Source organism: Patella vulgata, chromosome 7, assembly GCF_932274485.2.
Source record: "Patella vulgata chromosome 7, xgPatVulg1.2, whole genome shotgun sequence".
NCBI lineage: Eukaryota > Metazoa > Mollusca > Gastropoda > Patellidae > Patella > Patella vulgata.
In genome coordinates this window covers 42,273,507-42,301,082 of record NC_065885.2, presented here as the reverse complement: position 1 = coordinate 42,301,082, position 27,576 = coordinate 42,273,507, and the positions used below count along the sequence as shown (strand labels likewise).

At 36.9% G+C, this 27,576-nt stretch overlaps 1 protein-coding gene across 7 annotated transcripts in view; it reads left to right on the top strand.

The window, feature by feature from the left end:
- LOC126828395 (tetraspanin-4) overlaps positions 1-27,576 on the top strand; it is a 222,763-nt gene that overhangs the window by 79,404 nt on the left and 115,783 nt on the right. Inside the window, exons 1-2 of one of the 7 annotated variants that reach the window (XM_050558178.2) lie at positions 68-203; positions 4,750-4,842. In XM_050558178.2, coding sequence (XP_050414135.1) covers positions 177-203; positions 4,750-4,842 — 120 coding nt within the window. In that variant the 5' untranslated portion in view covers positions 68-176. Of the gene's footprint in view, positions 1-67; positions 204-4,749; positions 4,843-7,168; positions 7,499-13,393; positions 13,959-27,576 lie in introns of those variants that run through there. The other 6 variants (XM_050558179.2, XM_050558181.2, XM_050558182.2 and 3 more) reach the window with 6 other exon arrangements.

The window sequence follows — 27,576 nt, the reverse complement described above, 5'->3', positions numbered from 1 at the left end:
CATGAACTAGCATGATGAGGAACGTGGATTAATGCGATATGTTGACATCTCGTCGTGTCCTTGGTCTGTCAATAACGACAAACTGTGTACCATGTTATCAGCTACAGTAGAGATGTGTGTCTCCCGCCCTCAAAATGACCTTTTCTCTAATTGACACACCAAATTAACACTATAAAATGGATTACTACTACTCGGACTCAAAGGTAGGCGTTGTACTACTATTTACTATCCTCTAATATTGTTAACTCACTTTTATTTTGAGAAAATTTGAACTTGAAAAACGACATATAATCTGTATAGATGTTGCCGTTATTAACTCATTTTTTTTTCTTTGTAAAATGTCTGATATAAATGTTTACTAATGAAGGTAGGAAATTATATTTTAAAGGGTTTCATTATAAATGCATAAAAAGAGTTTTTGAAGAGCCGTACTTCATTAATGATAGTTGGTTTAAATTTTCACGAGAAATTTATTGCATACTTGCACATAAAAATACCAAAATATCCATGATGATGGTAGATTTCCCATCATGGTGGATCCTGACATGAATCATTGATCGTCAATTTATATTCAGTGACGATTCTGTTTTACAAACGTGCACCTGACATTTTATAGATCCATCGTGGTGAAATACATTAATTGACAGAACTGTATTAAAGAAGAAGAATTTTCACGAAAGCATACCATGTGACGAATGCAGTTCATGATTAATAAATACACCAATAGTAAACAGGAAAAATAAAATCTTTGCAAATGTCGTCAAGCTATTTCTTTATTTAAATGTAAAATGCTGTTCCGCCGTCTTTTCACATTTGCTTCGTGTTGGAACTATTACTAAATGGGGGGTAAGACATTTTCTAATCAAATTGTCGAATCATTCCAATCAAATTAAATTAAAATTTAAAATATCCCCCCCCCCCCCAAAAAAAAAAAATAATAAAAAAAATGACAGGCAGCCGGATAGAAAAACTATAGTCCAGTACTGAACAAATAAAAACTCCACTATTCCACCCAAATAATATCTTTTTAATGATACCCAGGTAACACTGAACCGTGGCAAGATAGATAAAGCAATTAGGCCTACTCGACTTGCCAAGATCCTCTCTCCTTTATTTCTTTTTTTTTTGTAGAGAGATAAGAACAATCGAAAGCTATCGAGTCACACAGCCACAGCAAGAGTTCGGAACTAGATATATTGGTTTTAAATTAAATTAGAGTATATTATGTATGTAAAATTATGTATGTGACCCCCAAATTCACGTTTCTTATCGGTTCGGGTAAGATGATGGTAGTTAAGAGGCTTGATGATCGAACTTCACCATAACCCGGAAACAACACTGCCACAGATTTTCACGTTAAGATTTTAAACCATTATTTCTTGAAAACTGATTTATTTTCTAACAAGTTATCACTTGACGAACATTGTTTTGAATAACGATTTTGAATTTACATAAAAATGTAGAGAGGGCATTTGCAACATACAGAATATAGAGCTTCGTGTGAATTATGGGTGGAATTTTGCAACAAATAAGTAAATATGTTTCTGTTTTAGAATTTCTAGTCTGAACCGGGTAACTAGAAATTTTAAAAATAGGATTACTATTTGACACGACACGCGCCCCCCCCCCCCCTATATATCTGCTTTGGTAATACGGTGGTGTATAGTGTACATGGAACACTTATCACATGCATGTATATTGAAAGGATTATCAAATATCAATATCACGTTAAAGCCCATCTTGGTGCCAGTTGAATTAAAGCACACTTTATATAGACAAGCAAATGTTAGAACAGTGAATCCTTTTCATTCTCAACCAATTAAACAGAATAACTTATTTTCTCTTTTAAACATGTCAAAATCAATTAAAGATCCCAAGGGCGATTCTAGCTAATGCCAAGATTTACTTAATAGAACAGTTGAACTACGTCTAGCCTTCTTGATTAGATATTTAAACTACCATCAACAAATTACAGAATAGATTATAATCACTACAATATGTAAGACTGCAGACCGCTTACTAATAAACGTAAGAATAATTTATAAGCTTAACTTATTAAATAATTAATTTGTAAGCATAACTAATTAGATAATGTCGTCCAGCGAAAAGTTGTAAATGACAGCGTTTAAAGATGCATTATGTAAGAGTTGGATAAAAAAAACTTACAGTTATTGCTATTATAGTTCACAAATAGATAATGAAAAGGGAATATATTGAAATTTCAGCCAACTCCTTTTTTCTGAGCGAAGTTATGAATGTTGGAAGTTTTGATAAGAATAGCGTAGTCCCGATTTTCAATGCTACCATTGTTACGAATAATACACAAAGTCTCGATTATCCATTTTTATACGTCCACATTGAAATGTGGTCGTATATTGTCGTCGTCGCCCCCGCTCTTCGGCCCGTCCGTCGGTCCGGCGTCCACAATTGCCTGTGGACGTTCTAGCGACTCATGTGAATATCCCATTGACTTTAAATTCATACACAGTGTTTAAGGTCGTGAGACGAAGACGACCGATTTCCCATAATTACTGTCAGAGTTATGGACCTTGTTAAAGGTCATGAGACAAAGAATCCTATTGATTTTCAACGATTTCTGATAATTACTGCCAGAGTTATGGCCCTTGATCACCTTGAAAAATCTTGTGGACGCTCTAGAGGCTAAAGTCAATCTCCGATTGACTTTAAATTCATACACGGTGTTTAAGGTCATTAGACGAAGAAACCTATTGATTTTCAAAGATTTCCGATAATTACTGTCAGAGTTGTGGCCCTTGATCACTTTGAAAAAGGTTGTGGATGTTTTAGAGACTATAGTTACCATCTGATTGATTTTATATTTATACACCGTGTTTACGCCTATATATAATCGTTTCGGTTAACTTTAGTTTGATACACAGAGTTCAAGGTCTTGAGACGAACAAGTACATGTATATTGATTTTCAATGATTTTTCATAACTTGAATAGCTAAATCCGTAATATTAAATGTTTTGTATACTAAACGTTACCATGGGTCAAACAAATTTTAATGTTTTTCTGATAGTTGTTACTCTTAATCAGATTTAAGTGTATTATAAATGTTTCATTACCGACCATAGTAAAAATATACGACAACTCTTGTTGACTGCCCGGACGATTTAACTGCTGTGTCCATATGTTTCGTTGCCATGCAACCTATCTTTAGACTAAATTATTAAATGGGGCTCGTATTTCAATCCATTAAAAATCGAGACCATCCGATGTCCTAGAGAGTTGATTATGGGCTTGTCATGTAATTAATAATTTACATAACATTTAAGGCCAAAGGAAAAACCTGCAATAGGCAAATTTAGCTCTTACATAATGCATCTTTAACCAGAACAGATAATTTTAAAAAAAAGTAATTGATTTAGAAATTGAACATCTATTTTGAGCCTTCGTCTAAGACTGGAACGCAACACCATTTTGCCATGGTGCAAGTCAATGTAAGTCAAATGGGCAAAAAATGAGCCATAAAAGTTGAATTCGTTTGGTCTAATACGTATAATTCCCCCCCCCCCCCCAAAAAAAAAAATGTTAAACACACTTGATTGAATGGAAATTTGAGAAATGGAGTTTAGTAATGATGCAAGTTTAACCCCTCTTTACCTATAAAAAAACGTTATTTACAGACGTATAAAATATCCTACCAACATTTACTAGACTAATTATTTAAATATATTTCTTTTACTAATCTAGTTGGGCAAATAAACTTTAGAAGACAGTTGAAGACTAGCCACGAATTCTAGATGAGATGTAACAGAAGTTAATCTGAACCAAGATCCTGCTGGCTATTTCTAAACTTGTTCTTTGCTAACATCAAAGACGGATACCTAATCTCCTCACTAAGCTCTATACCAACGGATAAAGTAAAAATAAAATGCACTCTACTTCTCTAGATAGTGTTTAACAATCTGAAGGTCATACATTTTCCGGCAACATGTTATTGACTTGCCCCCACCCCCCCATCTAATACACTTTAAACCAAAGCTTTATGCAATTGCATGTTTTGTCGCAAAGATGATTTATGTTTTGGGTAGCAACAATGTTCAACAAACTTGATCTGGATCTGTGTGTTTTTAAAAGCAATAACCTCCTCCTTTTTTGTGCCTTTTCAATATCGAACTTGTTCAGCCGTGCTTAAACTTCCGATTCGATGTCGTTTCGTTTGCTTACCGGTAACATGAAAAATATCACACATGATCAAGGTTGGTCAACAAAATAAAAACAACAAAAGACAGTAAATGGGTACAAGGTATCGACTTCATCGCACACATTGTTGTATTGTAGCTGTATAAAATTCAAAATAACACCACATCACGTATAAGAAAGTTTATAAAAAAAATCGTTTGGTGTAAGCTTCATGTGTTTTGGATTTTTCTTGCAGGATTTAACGTGCTTCGAGTTTACTGACGGGTCTATGACAAATTTTCCTTTGCTGTTTTTAAATCTACATTGGCGACCAAGAATATTTTCTTTCACTACGGAATATAATTACTTTTCTTGTCTCCGAAGACCATTTTCATCATAGTTATTTCGTTTTAAAACAGTTCCCCTAATTTTCGAAAACTGTAAATTCGATGGTGCACATATAAAAAATAGATAAAACGATCAGTTAAACACCCACATCAAAGGAAACAATTGTGTTATGATATTTCCTTAAATTGTTTACAGATTTGTCGTTCTAAGTACAATAATCGGATTAATAATTAGGATTAAACTAATTGCAGCTTTATATTAAGAAAATGGAGAGGCACCCGAGAGAAGTGAAGCATCCGAACCCAGTCAAAAAAATCCACCCTGTGACACGGCAACAAATTCAGGTAAGATTGGTTGAAACTGTTTATTTTGACACACATTTCATTGGTGACGATGAATCCCGTATAGACTGAAATACGTTGGCGAAATAGGAAATGGTGACATGTTTACAGCATCGTTCGCATTTGCCGAAACGCATAAAACTTCATTGATTGGGCGAAATTTAATGTTTTCAGTTACAAGCCGGTCACTAATTGGGGAAGGATTCCGCACATCTATATCAATTTTCTAGTTATCATTTTTACCAAATATTTTTTAATGTAATTTCACGATTGAATAATAATTATAAATTATCTATTTGCCTTCTTGCTTTAACGGAAGAGTAAATATGGTTCTACCGGTGAATTTTCTAGCTTTGGGAAATCATTCAAAATATCGAACTGAAGATTCATGAATTTTGAGTGTGTACCTTCTACAACAAACAACACTTTCATTTTGGCGTTCTTTTAAAAATGATTATAACCACGGTAGAACGGATCTACTAATCTGCGCGTTGCTATATCGTTGAGATGATTACCGTTTGTGGCCGTCTCAAAGAAGTTAATTGTTCAGGGATGAGAATAAAACCCATGACTTTGGATGTTTTTATATTACTTTACAACTACTGAATATATTTAGTTTAATAACTATATCGAATATTATCTCTTGGGTCTTTATATTTACCAACATCCGTGGGCATGTGCCACGCTTACTAATAACCGTGGACCTGGGTCACGACTACCAATATCCGTGGGCTTGTGTCACTATTACCAATATTCGTGGGCGTGTCCCGGTCATGATTACCACTATGCGTGGGTTTGTTGAAGTCACCATTACCAATATGCGTGGATTTGTTGTTCTGGTCACGATTACCATGGGCTTGTTTATCGGTCTGTCACGTACAGACTTGAACTTGTCTTCCAGGAGAACTCCTTTGCTGTTAACACCAGAGGTTAGATTGACATCAGATTTAAGTATTATCATCTCCTTTACAGGGTGGATACATGGCAATTTGTAAGGGTCAGAAACCAGTTTTATAGAGTTATAAACCGTGATTTATAGAAAATAGCTTATATTGTATGCAAAAATCTATCACAACACAAACATGAATTTCTGGAGGTGCGATGCGATGGAATTTACCATGCTAGACCAGCAAAATAGAAACTCACCAGAAAAGGGTCATTTGCCCTTCTAACTGACATTGTTAGAAAATATATTAATTCAAAAGAACCATTATAAACCAGTTTTATAGAGTTATAAAGCGTGATTCAAAGAAATAGCTTAGTTGTACGCAGAAGTCTATCACAACACAAAGATGAATTTTTGGAGGTGGGATGCGATGGAATTTGCCACTCTAGAACATCAAAACAGAAACTTACCGGAAAGGGGTCATTTAAACTTCTAATTGACATATGGTTAGTAAATATTTTGTTTAATATTTTTGGTGTAGGTTTGTAAATATAACTATATTTCCAAACGGTCTATGGTTTATAGCGAAGCAAATTAAAACAGGGACCAAGAGGAGGTGGTCTTATTATAAGGAAGTCTGGCAAACTAAAGGATTTGGACACGATGATGATTACAAGCTTAAAGTAATTGTATTGTGGTGCATGTTGGCCAACTTTCTTTCTCTTCCTTTTGTTGGAATTATCGTCATCATACAATCGAATTTACTATGGTAATGTCAGTGGAACATTTCATTGTCACGTTGTCTAATAGATCGCAGTTACATTAGAATACTGAGAAAGTTCTAAAGCATGCATCGATCTTCTCAACAGAAAAAAAGACTTTACATGTTTTTTTCGTAAAATATTTTCATTGGGTGTGATGTCTATATTGTATGTGACACGTCCACCAATGCAGATATCTTTGTTCTTTATATATATATTTGTTTTTGAAACGGGAAAAGCCCTGATTCTAATATTGATTGATATTAAATTATAGAAACCGTTGACCAAAAGAATTCGTTCAACGAACAAACCAAATGCATTTACTGTTTGGCTATTGTTTGATTGGCTGTTTGCATACGTTAAGTAAATTAGATCTTTTGATGCCAAGATATACCCAAATTGCATTTAAATCCACACTCCCGTCTCTCACTTTCATCACCAATCTTTCATTTTTAAAGATCGATTGACCCGAGACGAGCACATCTAAAATATCATAGACGTTTATGAAAACAACCCGGTGTTTTACAATTAACAACATGGTTAATGAATTTTTCCTTTCCAAAAAACATGATCGGGAAGAAAATAAAGACTTCAGAAACGTGCCTAGTCTTGGTTTGTCGTCATCTAGTTTGCTATTTCGTTTTTGTTTTTATGAGACAGAGAGGGCGTTTAAGTTTAGACAACTTTCCTATGTTAGCTTGAGTGTCGCATTCGTTTACCTAAATCAACCTCCAAACCCGAGATACCGAGCTTGTATCAATAAACGAACAGCTAGGCCCAACCATTTTCTACTTTAAAAACCTCTACTTGCGGTTATGTGTTTTCAGTCTGGATATTCGTTTATTGTAGTGAGTTGTAGATGTTCCATAATGAAATCGATGGGAACTAGACTCGATTTCAATGTTTTAGTAAAGTAAAGTGTTGAGTTGTGAAGAGAAGTATATTGTTTATTAGTGATTAGGTAGTGATGGAAATAACAACATTGATTAAGTGTGATTATATTCCAGTTTTTGTAAGTAAACACTGCTGTTTATATTGACTATTACAAGGATAACGTGTAATGTTGACGAGATACTGAGTTTGTGACGAACTTAGTGGTAAATTGTATCCATAAAGAATCTACTCTATTCAGAAAATGCCACCTTGTCAAGTAGATTGTTTCTATTTGTTTTCTTAGTTTGTTTTTAGTGTTTGTTTTAACATTTCAAATTTAATTCGAATGTTGGATTTATGTTTAGAGACCATTTGGATAACTTCTTAGCTAGCAATGCTCTTATTATAGCTTATTTTAAATATACCGTACATGTAAAAGTTTACTATTACTAGGGTTGAGATAGGGTTGTGTTGTAAATAGCCTAGAGAAAGTAAGGAAGCGGTGTTTGAACACCCCATCCCACCCTAAATATTATCAAGCAATTGAAATAATTAGTTTATGCACACAGTACTATGAGGTGATAATAATAATATAGACTGCCTTTCCCTATGTTTAATTTTAGCATGAGGAATTGTTGACTTTCTAAGAAGCAGTCTGTTGCACTTCCAATAACCCAGGTTAATAAATAATCAACACAGGGATATTTTAGAAATTTCGAAAACAGATATTATGAACAGGTTGATATTATTATCTATAAACAAATAGATAGTATAAACAAATTTTTCGACCTTTCATAATAGCATCACTTAGGACTTTACTACGAGTACCGATTATTCTTTGATAATGACCTTCGATATGTCTAGTTTCATAAAACTAGTTTTAATGTAAAAAAAAATAAATTAGTTGGTAATGATCTCATCATATGAGAATTTGTACCAGGTAGCCCGTTAGCATACTTGCTGCATCTGAAACATGCTAATCAAAATGTTAACATAACCTTCTAATTAAAACTATACAATTATTTTAAACACGTTCTGGAAATAAACAAGTTTGTATTTACAGTCCAATATTTAATTGTAAAACTGTTTTGGAATTTCTACTATTATTGTTGAAATATTTGACCAACTGTGCAATATGACCGTAATACATTAAACGACATTATATTCACATATCTCCTTCCAAACTTACTCGTTGTAAGCCTAAATATTTACCTGTTCTTATAACATGCGAATAAACGCCTGATTTCTGTTCAGATTTGTTGTTTTCCAAATTATAAATTTTTGCAAACACACACCGCGTAATTGGAAGGTGGAGTGGGAGTGGTTGTTTGGGGGGGGGGGGGGGACTTCAATACAAGTCTATATCTTGTTACTGTACAATGAATATCTGAAATTAGATTTGGAACAATCTGATTAAAACACAGGTCGTATTTCGTTTCGTTTTTTTTTATAGTTCAAAATTTCGTTTTACTTGTCTTTGATACACTAGGGTCTGGAAGAGTTGTTATATAACCCGCGTTCTATGTGATGTAAGGGATTGGCCAATGAAACGGTCTGTTACGGCGAGTTTTTGGCGTGAGGCGCACGGAACTGTGGGTAACCCACTAGACACATCAATGCTGATTGGTTAATCACATGCCTGACGTCATAGGGTCAAAATCCGCTCGTATGACCTCTGACTAGACCTTCCACTACAACCGGTCAGATCTTAATATAGTAGAGGCCATCAAAAGTATTTTAAAAAAACCGAAACGAAATATAGTTCTGTATTTTAATCAGATTGGATCTGGTAGTAATTAGACTTTTAAGTTTCTATGCAAAACAATGGAGTAGATTATTTTATTAGATAAATTGTCCTTTATTCCATGTACGTGTGTACTCATTTAGCTTACGAGCAAATAGAAAGGTGTACATCCATACACGAAGATACGTTGATCCGATAGCGTCAGAATAAGTCTTAAAGGACCGCAAATGTTTTATACGTTCGCAGTGAGAATGGCTGACCTCGGGAGCAATAAGAAACTAACCGAATCATTTATTTTATATATGGATTGTGTGAAACAATTTGTAATATTGATAATAAATACGATGTGACAGTAAGTTAACTTTTGCATAAATAATTACTGTATACAAAAAGATATAGCGGCGATGTACAGTATTAAAGGGGCATTGTGTGTGTAACTGTATGATTTAGATAAAGAGCTGACCTTTTTTGCTATAATGGTTCAAAAATATGATAATGAAGAAATGAATATATTGAACATTTTAAATCCCTTTATTCTGAGCGAAGTTCCGATTGACAGTTAATATTCTCGATTGACAAGTACCATTGCAACAAAAATTAATGAAATCTAGATTTCTAAGCCTTCTGTCGGCAGTCTCCGTGAGTGCATCGATGCAGCTGTTTAACGCAGATATGGTGGACACTGTCTAATCCACTCAATATCTAAGTCAGCCGATGTTCCAGAGAGTTGATTATGGGCTTGTCGTGTGAATAAATGTTTAAGTAATATTTTATATAACATTTGATGTAAAACAAAAAGAAACACAGAATAGGTAGATTTATCTCTTACATAACGCATCTTTAATATACGCAACAGGATATAAAAAAAATTAGTAAAATACAATTATCGCTTGTATAGAGAATTGATCCTGGTTGAGACATGTTTTTTGAAAAACCGATTCCTATTTATTCTGAACATGTAACTAACCAAATTTGCATATGCCTACTGAATTCATTAGATACACACATGGATAGGTATGATTTTATTTTAATTTCACCAGTCCTACGTCCATTTATGTTCTGAGCATGTAACTAACCAAATTTGCATATGCCTACTGAATTCATTAGATCCACACATGGATAGTTATGATTTTATTTTAATTTCACCAGTACTACGTCCAGTTATGTTTGTCATGGCGGATCATAATATAAGTCTGTGTTCTAAATTACATATCCAGTTACAGATACATGATGTAAGATTTAGATAAAGAGCTGGCCGTTCTTCCTATAATAGTTTTAAAAAAGTTAATGAAAAATGAATATATTGAACATTTCATCGAAATTATTTTAAGTTAAACACATTGATTGTTTATTATCGTAAACACGGTACTGGTATATTTGAGACTGGTATATATGAAAGAGCTTGTTATTCGGGTACAAAGACAGCTTGTTATAAATCAATTAGGCTCATTAAACCCCTACTCCTTGCGTATTCCCTATTCCCTATTCGCGAATACTGAACAATAAACCCGCTCGTTGTTCGCCAATATGAAACCGATCGTTATTTGGAAAGACAGCTTGTTAGAATCTATTTCCCAAGATTTTGAATTGTTATAAACGAATTAGGCTCACAAAAAACCACACTCCCGGCGTTTTTATTAATAAAAGTGCCATTATTAAATTACTAATTCTATATCTGATGGATAACGAACAACAAACTAGTGCTTCAGTCAAGCATGTTTCATCATAATACCATGCTTAACAGATTTACGGTCTGTATGTTGCAATTAAGAATGGCATTTACAAATATATCTATTATAATTGACAAACGGAAATGACTTGGTTAAGATATAACAAACTCTATGAATATCGATCATACTGTTATTTCAATGTTGATTTATGAGATAACTCCATTTGTTATTAATATTATATTTCCGTGTTACACACACTCAAAATATATCTCGTGTTTATCTTCAATTTTCTCTTACATGGTATCCACATTGACGTTTCTGCGTTTTCTTTTACGATGTTGTCTTTTGTGGAGTCGTTACTGGTACCAATGTATTATGCTAACAAATTTTGATGTCGATAATAAAGATTTGTACGTGAGATATTATTGAGCGTTTAGGTGATATAGATTGACACCACTTAGATTGGTTTCTATCTTATTAACAAAGAACACGAAGGAAGACAATAGTTAATAACTCGCTTGTCAATAATAATGTCTGAAATATGTGGTCACGTGGCCCTGTCTGGCCACCAGTGTCAATCGGCAGACGTCGATGGCCCTTTTTTGATCTTCAGATTGTAAGTGAGAAGAAACTTCTATAAAAGATAAGAACCACAAGGCCAATTCTAATGATTCGTGGTGGAAGTCGTATGTTTGATTAAGAGTTATGAATCGTTATAAGAAGAAGTAAATATTGTACTGTGTATAAAACTGGTCACTGAAAATCTGCGACGTATGAAGCATAATACATGTATTGTAAAAGTACAATAAATTAGATCATTAGGTTTTCGGTCCACATAATGGTCAAATAGTAGCCACGTGAACGCCTCAAATGAGAATTGGTATCAAAATTTCTAGATAGAGAAAGCATACCCAGACTCGGGCCCGACATAGCTAACTATTGGAAAGCCGAATGAAAAATAAAATCAGACGAAATGATTTATTGCCTTCGAAAATAAAATTTGGTCGCAACAGAAAAGCAAACCCGAGTCGTTTAACCTTTTTTGTTATACATTCGAAATTTGTTTCAATTTTGTTAAAGTTTGTGATAATGTCATTACAAAAATGTGACAACAAATCGCTAAATGTCTTATGTAATTATTTGTAATATCTTTAAATATTTACAAAAGTCGAGAGGAAAACGCTTTTCAGGGGTTCGTTTAAGCACACTTACGCGGAAATTTCCCAATACCAATGATAATTTACAATTATTTTTACAATTGATATCAAAATTTCTAGATAGAGAAAGCATAAACAGACTCGGGCCCGACATAGCTAACTATCGGAAAGCTGAATGAAAAAATGAAATCAGACGAAATGATTTATTGGCTTTGAAAATAAAATTTGGTCGCAACAGAAAAGCAAACCCGGGTTGTTTAACCTTTTTTTTATACATTCGAAATTTGTTTCAATTTTTTCAAAGTTTGTGATAATGTCATTACAAAATGTGACAACAAATCGCTAAATGTCTTATGTAATTATTTGTAATATCTTTAAATATTTACAAAAGTCGAGAGGAAAAATCTTTTCAGGGGTTCGTTTAAGCACATTTACGCGGAAATTTCCAAAAACCAATGATAATTTACAATTATTTTTTAAAAAATTCTTTTTAATACATGGTAACAGATGTCGAATGTTTTACTAGTCAAATCAATTGATACGGATTCCTTCTTGGCATCAATGGTGGGCGTGCAATACATGATTATCACATTCTGTAACACTATTAATAATACTATCATAAAAGCGACGATTCTAGATTTTATGGGATATCCGTTGATACAAGTGGGGATAATAATTTGGCGAAAAGGCTTTTTTACCTTTTCTGAAATGCTTAGCTCAAAATATTTAGCCATTCCGAAATGATCATCAAAACCAGCTGAACACAGTTATGTAACTTATGAAGAATTCGGGCACAATGCGACTTGAGAAACGCGACTACTACAGATGTTAATTTGGGAAACCTTTGTCGATCGAAATAAAAACGCACTACTGAGAACGTTTCTAAGGGTCTTTTACACACAATTCATTAAAATATAATTATCATGGATCACTTAATTAAGGTTTTTAAAGTTTCTATAGGTCATATTTAAACTCAATTTTGTTATTATGTTCTTTGTGTGGAACACGATATAATTTTGAAGGAACCGGTGTACAGTGTAGATTTTGAAATATTGGGTAAAATACACAGCCACAAAAAAAGTCTTAAAGGACAAAATGTTGGTTGATTATCAAAATATGTTCTCATTGCCTTGAGCACATGCTTTGTACGTTTGTTTTGTACGCGTGTTGGATTTAAAAGAACAAACGACATATCACTTTTTAGTCGGAAAAAAAATACAAATATAATCCGGATTGTGGGTTGGCTTTTGGGGCGTCGTCTGTTTATGATAAAGATGTTGTTATAGTCCTGTGGAAAGGTTAGACTTGTGTGAGTTAAGTGTAGTAGGATTGAGTTCATCCTTTCTTCTGTCATTATTATCCCTAGTTTTTGCTAAAGGTCAAGATTAGATATCTAATTAATCACGTCTTAATATCTGTATCAGATACATTTAGCTATTCTTCTGATAAGGTGGCATTTTCAGGAATAGTCCCAGTCTGGAATGAAATACTGTTAGATCTTGTAAGACTTAGATATACCCATGTAGATAATGGTACTAGTTGAATATTTACAGGCATCATTTGTAAGATAATTTCTGTCTGAGTATGGTTCCAGTAAGCTGATTCTGAAGCTGAATACAATAAGTATGTATTAAGAATGCCAAATTATATCGCTTTTTGTGTTTCGTATATTATCCGATTGTGACAGAAATTTTTTTTTTTATTAAACTTCAAGATATTGATGATACTGGATTAGATTAGATGTAAACCGTGTTAGCCATGAGAACCATGTTAATTAAATAAAATATACTGACGGATATCTATTAATTTACTGAATATTTTGTGAGAAGCGAGTTGTGTTCTTGAGTTGTAGTGACTAAACCAGTATTTAAGACCTGTATTGATTATTTGTGAAGTGAACAGTAATACAGATATTAACCCAGGATAATATCATCTAACAAAAAAATGAATGAAGAAAAAGAAGCTGTGTTACCCAGCAAACGGAACACAACCTATCCGCCGCCAATACATAGTGGTTTATATAACATGGTACGTATATCTGTATGTCCGTTACTTTCATAAAAATGTTCTTACGTTCCGTCCTATAATAAATTATATTCGCTAATATTTTCCCCGTGATGAATTCATTTTAATACGCCCACGATATAGACTACATTTTTTAACGGATTTATTTCATATATTATTGTGTAAAGCAGTGCCGTCATGAGAGGAATAACCCTGTTGATATTCAGCTTTCTGCGACCACCCGTTCCGGAGTTACCCCCTTTTCCGGAAACCTTGTTAAAGCGATAGAGATTACAGTTAATAATGGATTTTTGTCAAATTCTGTGTGAAGCATTCACACAATGAGAGGATGAGCAATATCGATTTTCTCTGTTCTCCGTCTATTTCCATGACCGTGTCGTGCATGGAAACAGCTTGTTTAAAAAATAGTAAAGAATAAGATTTCCATTTTTTAGGGTTTCACACTGTATAATATCTTGTGAGAAACACTACTGTTTTTGTTAAGATTATTATTAGGGTTTCACACTGCGTAGCTTGTGTAAAACACTGTTGTTTTTGTTAAGATTATTATTCTTATCAGGGTTTCACACTGCTTTGCTTGTGTGAAACACTATTATTATTCTTATTATTAGGGTTTCACACTGCGTAGATTATTAAGCTTTCATATTTCATATGAAAGCTTATTGTTTTTGTAAAAGTTATTATTATTATTATATCATATGAAAGCTTATTGTTTCTGTTAACGTTTTACGAATTCGAAATAGAATTTTACGAACGAAAAAACTAACAATGCATAGTCATAACTTTGTTGTTTTTTGACCTACTTTTCTAATTCTTTTTTCTTTGAGTACCTAGACGAAAGTCATTTTCACCTGCAACTTCAGATTTTCGAATTTTGAAAATTCGTCGCTGTGATTTCGTTCCGGAAGTTAAGACCAACTTGACAACTTCTTTAATAGTTGCACGATTTTCATGAAAATTGGAATGTAAGTAGATCTTACCGATGCGACTTGAAACTGTCTAACTTATCTCCCCTTAGAGAAATTAAGAATCAAACTTTAAAAAAAAATCTACAAAATATATGTCAGATTGCATTGAAAATGTTTTTTGTTATTAGCTGAGGAATTACTGATGCAGACACAAAATATGAAGACTATCGATAGAGCCGGAAGTGCAACCATCTTGAAACGTGAAAAATCCCTAAGGCTTTTGCGATACTTTACTAACAGACATGGGAGTTACATTTTCTGAATCCTTGAAGGAATGCGTAAAAAACGTTCAGGGCAGAATTTTGATTTAGGTCAACTGATGGTCACCATTTTGAATTGAATATGATAAATAATGAAAAATCTACATTAACGGGTTTGTAAATAAACACAATAGGCCGTAGTATGTTCAATGCGTCTCCTATTTCTCAAATTAATACATTTCAGGATAGCCTGGCTCGGCGCTATAGCACTTTCGCACCTCTACGAGTTCCCGTCAGGGGATGTTAAGAATGACTAGCAATGACCGCACACCAAATTTCAGCCGAATCGATCAATAACTTTTTATTTTACAGACCTTTTAATTTCTAACGGGAGAGAAGTTCATCCGTTCGTCGCCATTTTCTTTGTTGACGATTTAGACTCGAATAACAAGACACTAAGACGGATTCCGACACACTGCTCTAGCTGCCTAACACTGCAGTTCATAAAATTTAATAATAATTTTCGTATATTTTAAATTTTGCGCTAAGCCACCAATTTCTATGAAATACTATTTGGCGTTGACCAGATGGATTGGCCTTTACGTGTAAATATTGTCGTGACCTTGACGCTGACCCTGACTTCAAATTTTCCCATCAAGTTCGGGACCTTTGCGTTTATAAGTGCTGCGCCCCTATTTCTTGCTGTATTATCGAGGTTAATGTCCGGGGTGAAAGCGGAGAAGATGCCCTTAAGAAAAGTTGATTTGGTCAAAGTCGTAGGTCAAGGTCATGTTGCACAAAACTGAACGCAAACTTTTCAAACTCAGTTTTGGGACATTTGACCTTGACTTACGACCTTGACCCCGTAACCATTTTAAAAGGCCATCATCTTCACTTGAACCATCGACGTTTACCTTGGCCCTGTGGCACACTGCTCGGCCAGAAAACGGTCAAACCCAGAGGGCCCGTGTTCGAAAGGAAGTCAATGGGCGCGGTCAATATGAAAGGTAGTGGTGACCTCCAGTAGTCAACGCTAACCAACCGTGACCTTGACTTTGACCTTGAATCCAAACCTCCCATCGATCTCGGGGCCTTTGCGTTTATGCTTGCCATGGAACTATTTCTTACTGTATTATCAAGGTTAATGCTCGAGGTGAAAGCAGAGACGGCGTCCTTCAGAAAAGATAAAGGGCCAACGTCGTATGTCAAGGTCATGTTACAGAAAACTGAACGCAAACTTTTCAAAGTCAGTTTTGGGACATTTGACCTTGACTTACGACCTTGACCTCGTAACAATTTTAAAAGGACATCACCTTGGCTTGAACCATCGACGTTTACCTTGGTCCTGTCGCACACTGCTCGGTCAGAAAACATGCAAACGCAGAGGGCCCGTGTTCGAAAAGAAGTCAATGGGCGCGGTCAATATGAAAGGTCGTGGTAACCTCCACTAGTCAACGCTAACCAACGTGACCTTGACTTTGACCATGAGTCCAAACTTCCCATCAATCTCGGGGGCTTTGCGCTTATAAGTGCTGCGCCCCTATTTCTTGCTGTATTATCAAAGTTAATGCTCGGGATGAAAGCAGAGACGATGTCCTTCATAAAAGATAAATGGGTCAAAGTCGTGGGTCATGGTCATGTTACAGAAAACTGAACTCAAACTTTTCAAAATCAGTTTTGAGACATTTGACCTTGACTTACGACCATTTCCAAAGGCCATCACCTTGGCTTGAACCATGGACGTTCACCTTGGTCCTATCGCACACTGCTCGGTCAAAACACGGTCAAACGCAGAGAGCCCGTGTCCGCAAGGAAGTCAATAGGCGTGGTCAGTGTGAAAGGTCGTGGTGACCTCCACTAGTCAACGCCAACCAACCGTGACCTTGACTTTGACTTTGAGTCCAAACTTCCCCTCTATCTCGGGGCATTTGCGTTTATGCTTGCCCTGGCCTTATTTCTTACTGTCTTTTCAAAGTCAGTTTTTGGACGTTTGACCTTGACTTACGGCCTTCACCTCATACAAAATTTTATACGCCACCACCGTGGCTAGGACCACCGACCTTTACACTGCTTGGTCAGAAAACGGTGAAACGCAGAGGGGCCGTGTTTAGATTATTAAAATAGTGTATATAATCCAATATGGTTTAATAGAATTAACATTATAGTCAACCACGAGAGGGTGGGTTCGGTCTAGATTTATACATTTTAAACAATTTTATCCTCAAATTCGTGTAGGCCTACAATACGGCAGTCAGATAACCAATAAAGGGGAGGGGTGGTGTATAATTTTGTTAACGTTGGTTGCAGAATAACATAATCACTACGATAGAACGAAACTGCAGTTTACAGCGAGATTGGGGAAGGGGTATAATATTTATTAACGTTCGCTATAGAATATAGTAATTAAAAACACTTAAATGGATATACTACTTCTGAATTTATTAACATGCTACGTTTCCATACAGATACAAATATCGTTATCAAGCAAATAATGATTTATAACGTTCGTTCGTTCGTTCTTGGTGTTTAACGTCTGCTTCCACATAAGTGATATCGCAGACAAGACATAGGAGAGCCGAAGCTGATTCCTGTTTTTTAGAATATGATTTTGCAATCTTTCCATTTGGCCTTAGTCCATGGATTTGGTTTAGTGGGAAGTTCTTCCCTTTATTTAATATAAAACATATCGTTTGGTAGATGATCTCGTCTGCTTCTGGATTGGTAGATGTCATCGTTTGGGGTTAGTGTTTAGGTGCCAGGCCCGTCTTATCGTGGCCTCCCCTTACTCCACTATCCCACTATCTGGATTTGGTATCAGTTTTATTTGCAGAATAGTGTTTAGGTGCCAAGTTCGTCTGACCGTAACTCCCCCATACTCAACTATCCTGCTAGTTTGGTAGATGTCATCTTTGTGGGGTGTGTGTTTAGGTGCAAGGCCCGTCTTATCGTGACCTCCCCTTACTCCACTATCCCACTCTGTAGGTTTGGTGTCTGTTTTTGGTGGAATAGTGTTTAGATGCCGAGTCCGTCTGATCGTGACTCCCCCTTACTCCACTATCCTGCCAGTTTGGTATAAATCCCCTATGTAGTTTAGTGTTTAGATGCCGGGCCCGTCTAACCGTGACCCCCTCTTACTTCACTATTCTACTTAGTCCAACTGTGTCCATTAGGGCGTGGATTTGTTCGAAGATTTGCAGTTTCAGATCTGGTCTCGGGAAGAGTAGGTTCTTAGTGTTGAATGGTATGTTGTTGGTCTCCATTGTTCTCACTAGTTCCCTTCTCTCCTCCTGGTATACCTCGCAGTCTACCAGGACATGGTTGGTGGTACATTCTTCTCCGCACTCACAGATGATGACTTGGTGTTTGTAGTCTCGCAGCCGCTCTTTCACCCTTAGCTTCGATATAAGTCTACAAATATCTCTTCTAGGGTGATTGAGTGTTGTCTTTGTGTAGATCTTGTCATCCAGCCGGAATCTGTATGTGTCAAGTTCAACGAGATTTAATTCCCAGATTGAATTGACGTGTCTTTTGACCATACTGTAGATTTCCGTGGTGCTGTAGTCTATGGTGCGGAGTGGTGCTGTGTCCTTGAGCCCTTCATTGGCGAGTCGATCTGCCTCCTCGTTTCCTCAAATGTTGACATGTGATGGAATCCACACGAGTTCTACTTTGCTTCCCTTCTCTAAAACCCTATGGTACTGCTGCCTGATTTCCAAAATGACTTCTGGTCTTGAGTCCGAGTTGTCATTTTTGATTGAAATCAGACTGCTCAGAGAGTCGCTTGGAATGACGAACTTACTAGTCGTTTGATGGGAAATCCATGATATAGCGTCACGAATGGCCACAGGCTCTGCAGTGTACACCGAACAGTTATTGGGCAGTTTCCTGCTTATTCCCTGTTCCCCGTTTGGCAGGTATATTCCAAACGAGCTGGTGCCCCTGTCAGGATTGCGTGAGCCATCCGTGTACACATGGTCCCAGTCATCAGACGGCCAGTTGTCTTCCAGGTGTTCTAGAGAGAAAGCACGTGCAGCAGTGGGGTTGTTTTTCTTGTCGGTTTTCTGTAGTAGATCTAGATTAACCGGCGGTATAGGGAGCGTCCAAGGGGCGATCACTGGGGGTCGTGTTCATTTATCACGAGCTCCCCCAGTCGCAGTTCCTTGATTGTTTCCCTGATACCCTAGCCGAAGCTTTTCTTTCTAGGATCTCTGACATATCTTGTATTTTGTAGACTGACAAAGCTTGGGGATCTTTCGCCGAGTTGCGAGATCTTAGCCCAGTACCTTGTCGCTAGTTCTTTTCTTCTTAGGGATAGGGGCAACTCCCCGACTTCCTGCAGTAGTGCCTCTCTCCCAGTCCCTTGCCCTACGCCAGTCGCAATACACAGAGCTTTGTATTGGATGGTGTCAAGCTTCCTTAAGAGAAATGGCGCGCAGTTCATGAAGGCCAGAGAATCGTAGTCTAATACAGATCGTATTAGAGCACGATACACCATCATTAGTGTGACTCTGTTGGCCCCCCAAGTGCTGCCCGTTATTTTCGTCATTAAGTTTAGGATTTTGGTGCATCTATCTACAGTCTCGTCGATGTGCGGTTTCCAGATCAGCCTTCGGTCAAAGATTACGCCAAGGAACTTGGTTTGGTCTTTAAACTCGATGGTTTTCCCGTTCATACACAGTGTCATTCTACTTATCCCTCTATCCCTGCTTACAAGCATGCCGGCTGTTTTCTTCTCCGAGACTTTGAATCCCCAATCGTTTGCCCATGCCATGAATTTGTCTAAGGCCTTCTGCATTTTCTTTTGTAGTTCACAGAAGTTCCTCCCTTTCCTCCATATGGTACTGTCATCAGCAAATTTAGCTAACTCAGTTTTGGCGTCGAGGTAGGAAGAAATTTTGTATGTCGTTGATCATGATATTGAAGAGAGTGGGACTGATAACCGACCCCTGAGGCGTGCCATTTTCTAATGTTTGCTCGGCACTCAAGAATCTGCCTACATTCACCTGTATCCTTCTATCGCTCAGAAAGCATTTGATCCACCGAAACATTATGCCCGTTATACCAATACGTCCTAACTTGAAGAGCAGCCCGTCTAAATCGAAAGCCTTAGTTAAATCTACGAACACGACACATAACAGGTTCCCAGAGAGGAGTGTCTGCAACATGACTTGCTGTAGTCTCACCAAGTGGTCCGTTGTTGAACGCCCTTTCCTGAACCCGCTTTGATTTTCGTCGATCAGTCGGTTGCTCTCCAGATAGAACTGTAGTCGTATGTTAACCATTGTTTCCAAGGTTTTGCACAGTGTGGATGTCAAACTTACTGGTCGATATGACTCTGCCTTTGTTCTTTCTTTACCTGGTTTTGGAAGAGGGATGACGTTGGCTTTCCGCCATTCTTTAGGTACCTCTCCTGCCAGCTAGGATGTGTTGAAGAAGTTTAGTAGTATCCTTTTGGCATTTCTAGGCAGATGTTTGAGCATCGAGTACTTTACTTTGTCCTCACCAGCCGCACTATCCTTCTTGAGGGAAAGAGCCTTATTTAACTCCTCCCCAGAGAAGGGTAGATTGATTGGTTTAGCCCCTTCATTAGGTTCAATTTCTAATGAAGGGTGCTGTGAGTAAAAGATTTCCTTTCTCTTCAGAAACTCTGGTGATTGGTTTTCGTCCCTGCTTGCGTCAGCGAAAGCTTTTGCAAGTAGATCTGCCTTTTCATTGCCGTTGGTAACGTACTCATCTCCATTCTTTAGGTTTGGTATGTTGAATGATCTGCGCTTCCCGTTCATGGCGTTCAGCTTCTTCCAGACGGCACCTGTTTGCGTGTTTTGATTCAACGCATTACAGAATGTCATCCAGTGTCCGCCTTGTGCCTTCCGGATGGTGTCTCTTGCGGCGTATTTCAACTTCAGGTAGTTTTGGTGATTGACTTCATTGTAGTGGCGTTTCCGTAGGCGTAGTGCCTTCTTTCTTTCGTTAACCGCCTTCTGACATTCTGGTGACCACCAAGGTTTTCTAATCCTTGATTGCCCTCCAGATGTCTTGGGAATGGAGTCGTCTGCGGCACCTATAATAGCACTCGTGATGTTGGCTGCGTACACGTCGATGTTGGCAGCGTACACGTCGATGTTGGCATCGATGATGTCTTCTTCTTTCCACCCAAGGCAGCCTACACGGAAGTTAACTCAATCAGCAAAGTGGCAATATTTAAACTAAGGGTGTTTTACTGTTAACCAAAATATGGGATTGATGCTCCTAGAGTGAAAATAATTCATTTTAGTAAATAACAGTTACCCCTGAAATTAATATCCAAGGATTTTTATCTACATGGCGTCATCACTTGATACCAGTGAAAATAAAGCGCTCCGCTGCAGCTACTTATAAGGAAGTCGCCCCTCTATATCAATGAGGAAACATTAATGCTGGTAAGTATGATAGGCTGCCCCACCATAAATATACTATTCAAAAAAGTAGGGGATATTTGATTTTGGGTGCATAATACTAAAATATGCAAATGACTACGAAAAAAGTCACTATAGAACCTAACAGAAGAAACATTTCCAGTTACATGTGACGCCCAAACGCACCAATAGCTACCGCATGGAATGCAGGTGATGCTTGGGATCATCATGGGGGTCCAACCCAAGATTTGCACGACTCTGACTTTGAATGTTACAGTCATTGTGGCATTGAATTCCAGGGTGGAAACATCAGTTTAATTGTTTTAGTGACTAGAAAACAAATTTTGATATGCGTCGGCTTACCCAAAATGAAAGGTTACGTGCCCTTGGCATGCTACAGATCGGCTCAACACAGGCAGTTGTGGCGCGGACGATGAATGTTTCTCAGTCTGTCATAAGCAGGCTATGGTCCAGATACCGTGATACACAATCTGTACAGGACAGACCACGCTCAGGTCGACCAAGGGCGACAACTCAAGCCCAGGATCGATTTATCCGTACCTTGGCCTTGAGAAATCGTGTCATCACAGCAAATCAGATCAGCGCTCGTCTTCAAACAGACACTGGTGTGAGAGTGAGTGGCCAGACGATTCGGAATCGACTGCATAGGGGTCACCTTCGCGCCCGACGTCCTCGCGTGATCCCTTGTTTGAGAGATCATCACATTCAGGCAAGACGTCGTTGGTGTAGGGATCGTCAACACTGGGATAATCGACGCTGGAGCAATGTGATGTTTTCAGATGAGTCAAGGTTCACTGTTGATTTTTTGGACAGACGTAGGAGGGTGTGGCGTCGTCGAAACGAGCGCTTCCAAGACGTTAACGTCATCAGACATGATCGATTTGGGGGTGGTTCTGTTATGGTGTGGGGAGGCATCACTGTTGCTGGAAGAACGGCTTTACATGTTGTTGCAGGGCGTGTTACAGGCCAGTACTACCGGGACAACATCTTGGCAGTCCATGTTGTGCCCTTCGCACGACGTCATGGCCGCCGTTTCATCTTCCAGGATGACAACGCAAGATGTCCCAGGGCCAGGATCGTTACAGGTTACCTCCAACAACAGAACATCACCACATTACCCGACCTCTCCCCCATCGAGCATGTCTGGGACATGCTTGGACAGAGGTTACGTCAACGTCAACAACGTCCTGCCAATGTCCAAGAACTTGCTGCAGCGTTGCAACAGGAATGGGACAATCTGGACCAAAATGACCTTAGACGTCTCATTAGGAGTATGCCACGTCGGATCAATGCTTGTTTGGCAAACAGAGGAGGATTTACCCGTTACTGACTTGGTTGTGATGCTGTGGTAACTTTGCTGTTTGACCCCGGGTATCATTTTACCCTTATAATGGTCAGTCTGTGCCTTACTTAGTCTAACGATCATTTGGAATAAATCGATGAATGTGAACTTCATTTCATTTTGTCATTTGTTTCTTCGTCAGTTTCATTAGGTGACTTTAATAACACTTAAAAATCAAATATCCCCTACTTTTTTTGAATAGTATATAAATATCTCCAAATATCTCGACAATTACACCACAATACTTATATATATACTAAGCCTTAAATCAGTTTCGCACAATTATAGTCACTAAATAAACGGCCATGTTGTACTTAATAAGGTATGACCATTTAACCATCTATAAATAATACACTGAAAAATGATTCGGAGTGTCGTCCATGACATCCAGACACTTTTGAGCAAAAAATAAGTCACGTGCCCTTGTTTTAAAATTAGTCTCACTTAACCAGTCTACCGACCATTCTCCGTCTGATTGACAGGCCGGGATAATCAAGACTACTTTTTTTTTACGAAACATGACAGAAAGCTAGAACAAGAAATTGAATTTACAAATAAGGCCCGGTGGGCGACACAAGAATTGTTTGAAGAACCTTGTAAAAGTAAAATGAAACTACTGCTAGTATCATTTTCCTGTCCAACCCGCGTTATTCAGAGATATTATTTTTACTAAACCAAAAGATGCCACTCCTAACGGTCTATTAATGATAAAGCAATTTAAAAAATAAAACTAGTGTAATTTCTAATAACCAAAAAGCTAAATATTACTGCTATTCAGAATCGTCAACAATAGATTTTTTACGTCTGTAATAGTTATTACAAGTGTTAAGAATTTCACGTGCTGTGGCTATTTATAGACACAAAGAGAGCCCGAGACTCGTCTGAAATCAATTAGAGTTACGTCACTGAAGCGTGCACATTCAACATGTCGAGTACAACTTTTAGTAGGGAAACGTTTCGGCCACGGGGCACCCTAAGTATGATTTAGGATTTTGGTTGTTATCTGAGACTTAAGATACTTTTTTTGTCCCATTCGGAAAACTATTTTTATACGCCCACATTTTCATGTGGGCGTATATTGTCGTCGCCCCTGTCCGGACGTCTGTCCGTCCACAATTTGTTTGTGGACACTCTACAGGTCATAATTTTTATCCGATTTTGCCGAAACTTGAAATATAGATCTATCACCCAAAGATCTCGGTTCCTTTCGATATTCGCTTGTATCGGACCACAACTTCATGGATGATGGCCCCTGACTGTACGAAAAATCAAGTTTTTAGCTTGTGGACACCCCAGAGGTCACAATTTTGATACGATTTTGATGAAATGTTTATAACCCAACTATCTTGTTTCCTGTCGATATTCGCACATATCGGATCCCAACTTCCTGAATTATGGCCCCTGATTGTACGAAAAATCGCGTTTTTAGCTTGTGGTGCCTCTAGAGGTCACATTTTTTATCCGATTTAAAAAAAAAAACGTTTTAGTATATCACCGTTACACCCTAATGCTGACCGAGTTCGAATTTCGTGAAAATCGGACCAAAACTGCCAGAAAAAATGCCCCCCCCCCCCTTGTACGCAAATAGTGTAAAATATGGTATATCAAGGCTGTGGACCCTCTAGAGGTCACAATTTTCATCCGATTTTGACGAAACGTGGAATTATGGCCCATGATGGTACGAAAACTCGCGCTTTTAACTTGTGGTCCCTCTAGAGGTCACAATCTTTATCAGATTTTTAAAAAAAAAACGTTTTAGTATATCCACCGTTACACCCTAATGATGGTTGAGTTCGAATTTCGTGAAAATTGGACGAAAAATGTCGGACAAAATGGCCGCCCCTTGTACGCAAATAGTGTAAACATCTGGTATATCAAGGTTGTGGACCTCCTAGAGGTTACAATTTTGATTCGATTTTGATGAAACCTGAAATGCATGTTCATAACCCAAGAGGTCACAATTTTTATCCGATTGAAAACGAAAACGTATGAATATATCACAATTATACACTAATGATGGTTGATTTCAAATTTCATGAAAATCGGACAAAAATTGTACGCAAATAGTGTAAAAAATATGGTATATCAAGGTTATGGACCATCTAGAGGCCACAGTTTTTATCCGATTTGGATGAAACTTGAAATATATGTTTTTATGATAAAGATCTTGGTTCTTCTTGATAATCAGACATATCCGAACGTAACTTCCTGGATTATAAAAAATATTGTATAAAAAATCTTTCTTGTTTTTTGCCTGTTCTCTATCCATCTCTTGCAAAATGTGGGCGTATCCTGCCTTCACCACTACTTGTAGCATTAATCCATACGAAGAAAAATGTATGTCAAAATTAGTTTGTAATATGAGTAGTTGCCGAGAAATAGGCAAGTTTGTATGAGTCATTTTTCATGCTATTTTGCATGTTAAAGAGTCAATTATTATTGGATTTTCATAAATGTGACACCATTTGATGCGTAATGTCACTTTTGGCTAGATCAAACCAATTCAAAAGTTTTACTGTCACCAGAAACAGCGTCAAAAACAGTATTTATAGCCCTAAAAACAAATATTTTATTCAAATGAATCGTATTTGTTATTTGTTTAAAATGTTGATATTTGATTCCAATCAACAAATAGACTGGACCCATACGATCATATAGATATCAAAAAATGGTTTCTAACTTGTTCCGTTGCGCTGAAATAGGTAATTTTCAACAGGTCACTTTTCAAGGTTTTTGGTCCATAAAAGTGTTAATTATTATTCAATTCTTGTAAAATTTTCACCATGTGTTACCTAATGCCATTTACGATTTCATACAAGTAATGTTATTTTGGGAAAAACTGTATTTTTAGCCTCTAAAACAAATATTTGTTTGAAGTAAGTGATATTCATTATACGTATAAAATTATGATATTTGATTCCAATGGAAAAATAGTATGAATCGATGCGATCATATAGATATGAAAAAAAGTGTTTCTAACATCTTCCCTTGGCGAGAAATAACGAATTTTGTCAGGATCACATTTTAAGCTTTTTCTCATTTTAATTTCAGTTTATTGGTTCTAGGTTAATTATTTGTTGCCTGATTTGTATAAAAGAAAGGCTCATATGCCCCGTTGTGCAAATTTTCAACTTTTTGTATACCGATGAAATTTTCTGTCGGCACCGGAAGTGAAGTAATTTTGCCCACAACTTCAATTGTGACAGTCGAAAGGTCTTTTCAAATGCAAATATTAATGTTTACAAATCTAAAAGATCAAGATAAATGCTCCTACTAAAGACGCAAAATATGCTGGGCTTATTTTTTTAAATTTCGGTTTTGTATTTGTGCCATTTTGATTTACAGGTGAAATAAAAGAGGTAAAAATGAACTATTTACAATGTATTCAGACTTTTCATATTTTCAAATATTTCTTGACAGCTCTCATCAACCTGTAGCATTAATCCATACGAAGAGGATTTATGTGAAAATTTGTTTGTAATATGAGCAGTTGCCGAGAAATAGGCAATTTTGCATTTGTCACTTTTCACGTTATTTTGCCTGTAAAAGAGTAAATTATTATTCGATTTTCAATTTGGTTTTACCATTTGATGTCTAATGCCAATTTTGACTAGGTCAAACCAATTTATCGTTTTCATTGTCACCAGAAATGACGTCATTTGGGCAAAAACGGGATTTTAGCCTTCAAAACAGATATTTGTATTTGTAGTCGTATTTGTTATTTAAGTTATTTGTTTAAAATTATGATATTTGATTCCAATCAACAAATAGAATGAAACAATACGATCACACAGATACCACAAAATGGTTTTAAACTTCTACGTTTGCAAAGAAATAAAAGATTTTTATCAAGTCACTTTTCATGGTTTTTGGTCGATAAAAGTGTCTATTACTATTCGATTTTCATAAAATTTTCGCCATGTAATGCCTTATGCCATTTATGATTTCATAGAACTAATTTAACATTTTCATTATCACCGAAAGTAATGTCATTTTGGCAAAAACTGTATTTTTAGCCTTCAAAACAAACATTTTTTTGAAGTGAGTTATATTTATTATTTGTTTAACTTTATGATATTTGACTCCAATGGACATATAGATGGGATCAATACCATCATATAGATGTCCAAAAATTGCTTCCAGCATCTTCCCTTTTCGAGAAATATTCAATTTTGTCAGGATCACTTTTTATACGCCCGCATTGAAATTTGGTCGTATATTGTCGTCGCCCCCGTCCGTCCGTCCGTCGGTCCGGCGTCCACAATTGCTTGTGGACGCTTTAGAGGCCAAAGTTATTGCCAGAGTTATGGCCCTTTATCACTTTGAAAAATCTTGTGGAGGCTCTAGAGGCCAAAGTTAATATCCGATTGACCTAAAATTTATACACAGTGTTTAAGGTCATGAGACGAAGAAGCCTATTGATTTTCAGCGATTTTCGATAATTATTGCCAGAGTTATGGCCCTTTATCACAGTGTTTAAGGTCATGAGACGAAGAAGCCTATTGATTTTCAGCGATTTTCGATAATTACTGCCAGAGTTATGGACCTTGATCACTTCAAAAAATCTTGTGGACGCTCTAAAGGCCAAAGTTAATACCCGATTGACTTTAAATTTATACACAGTGTTTAAGGTCATGAGACGAAGAAGCCTATTGATTTTCAGCGATTTCCGATTATTACTGCCAGAGTCATGGC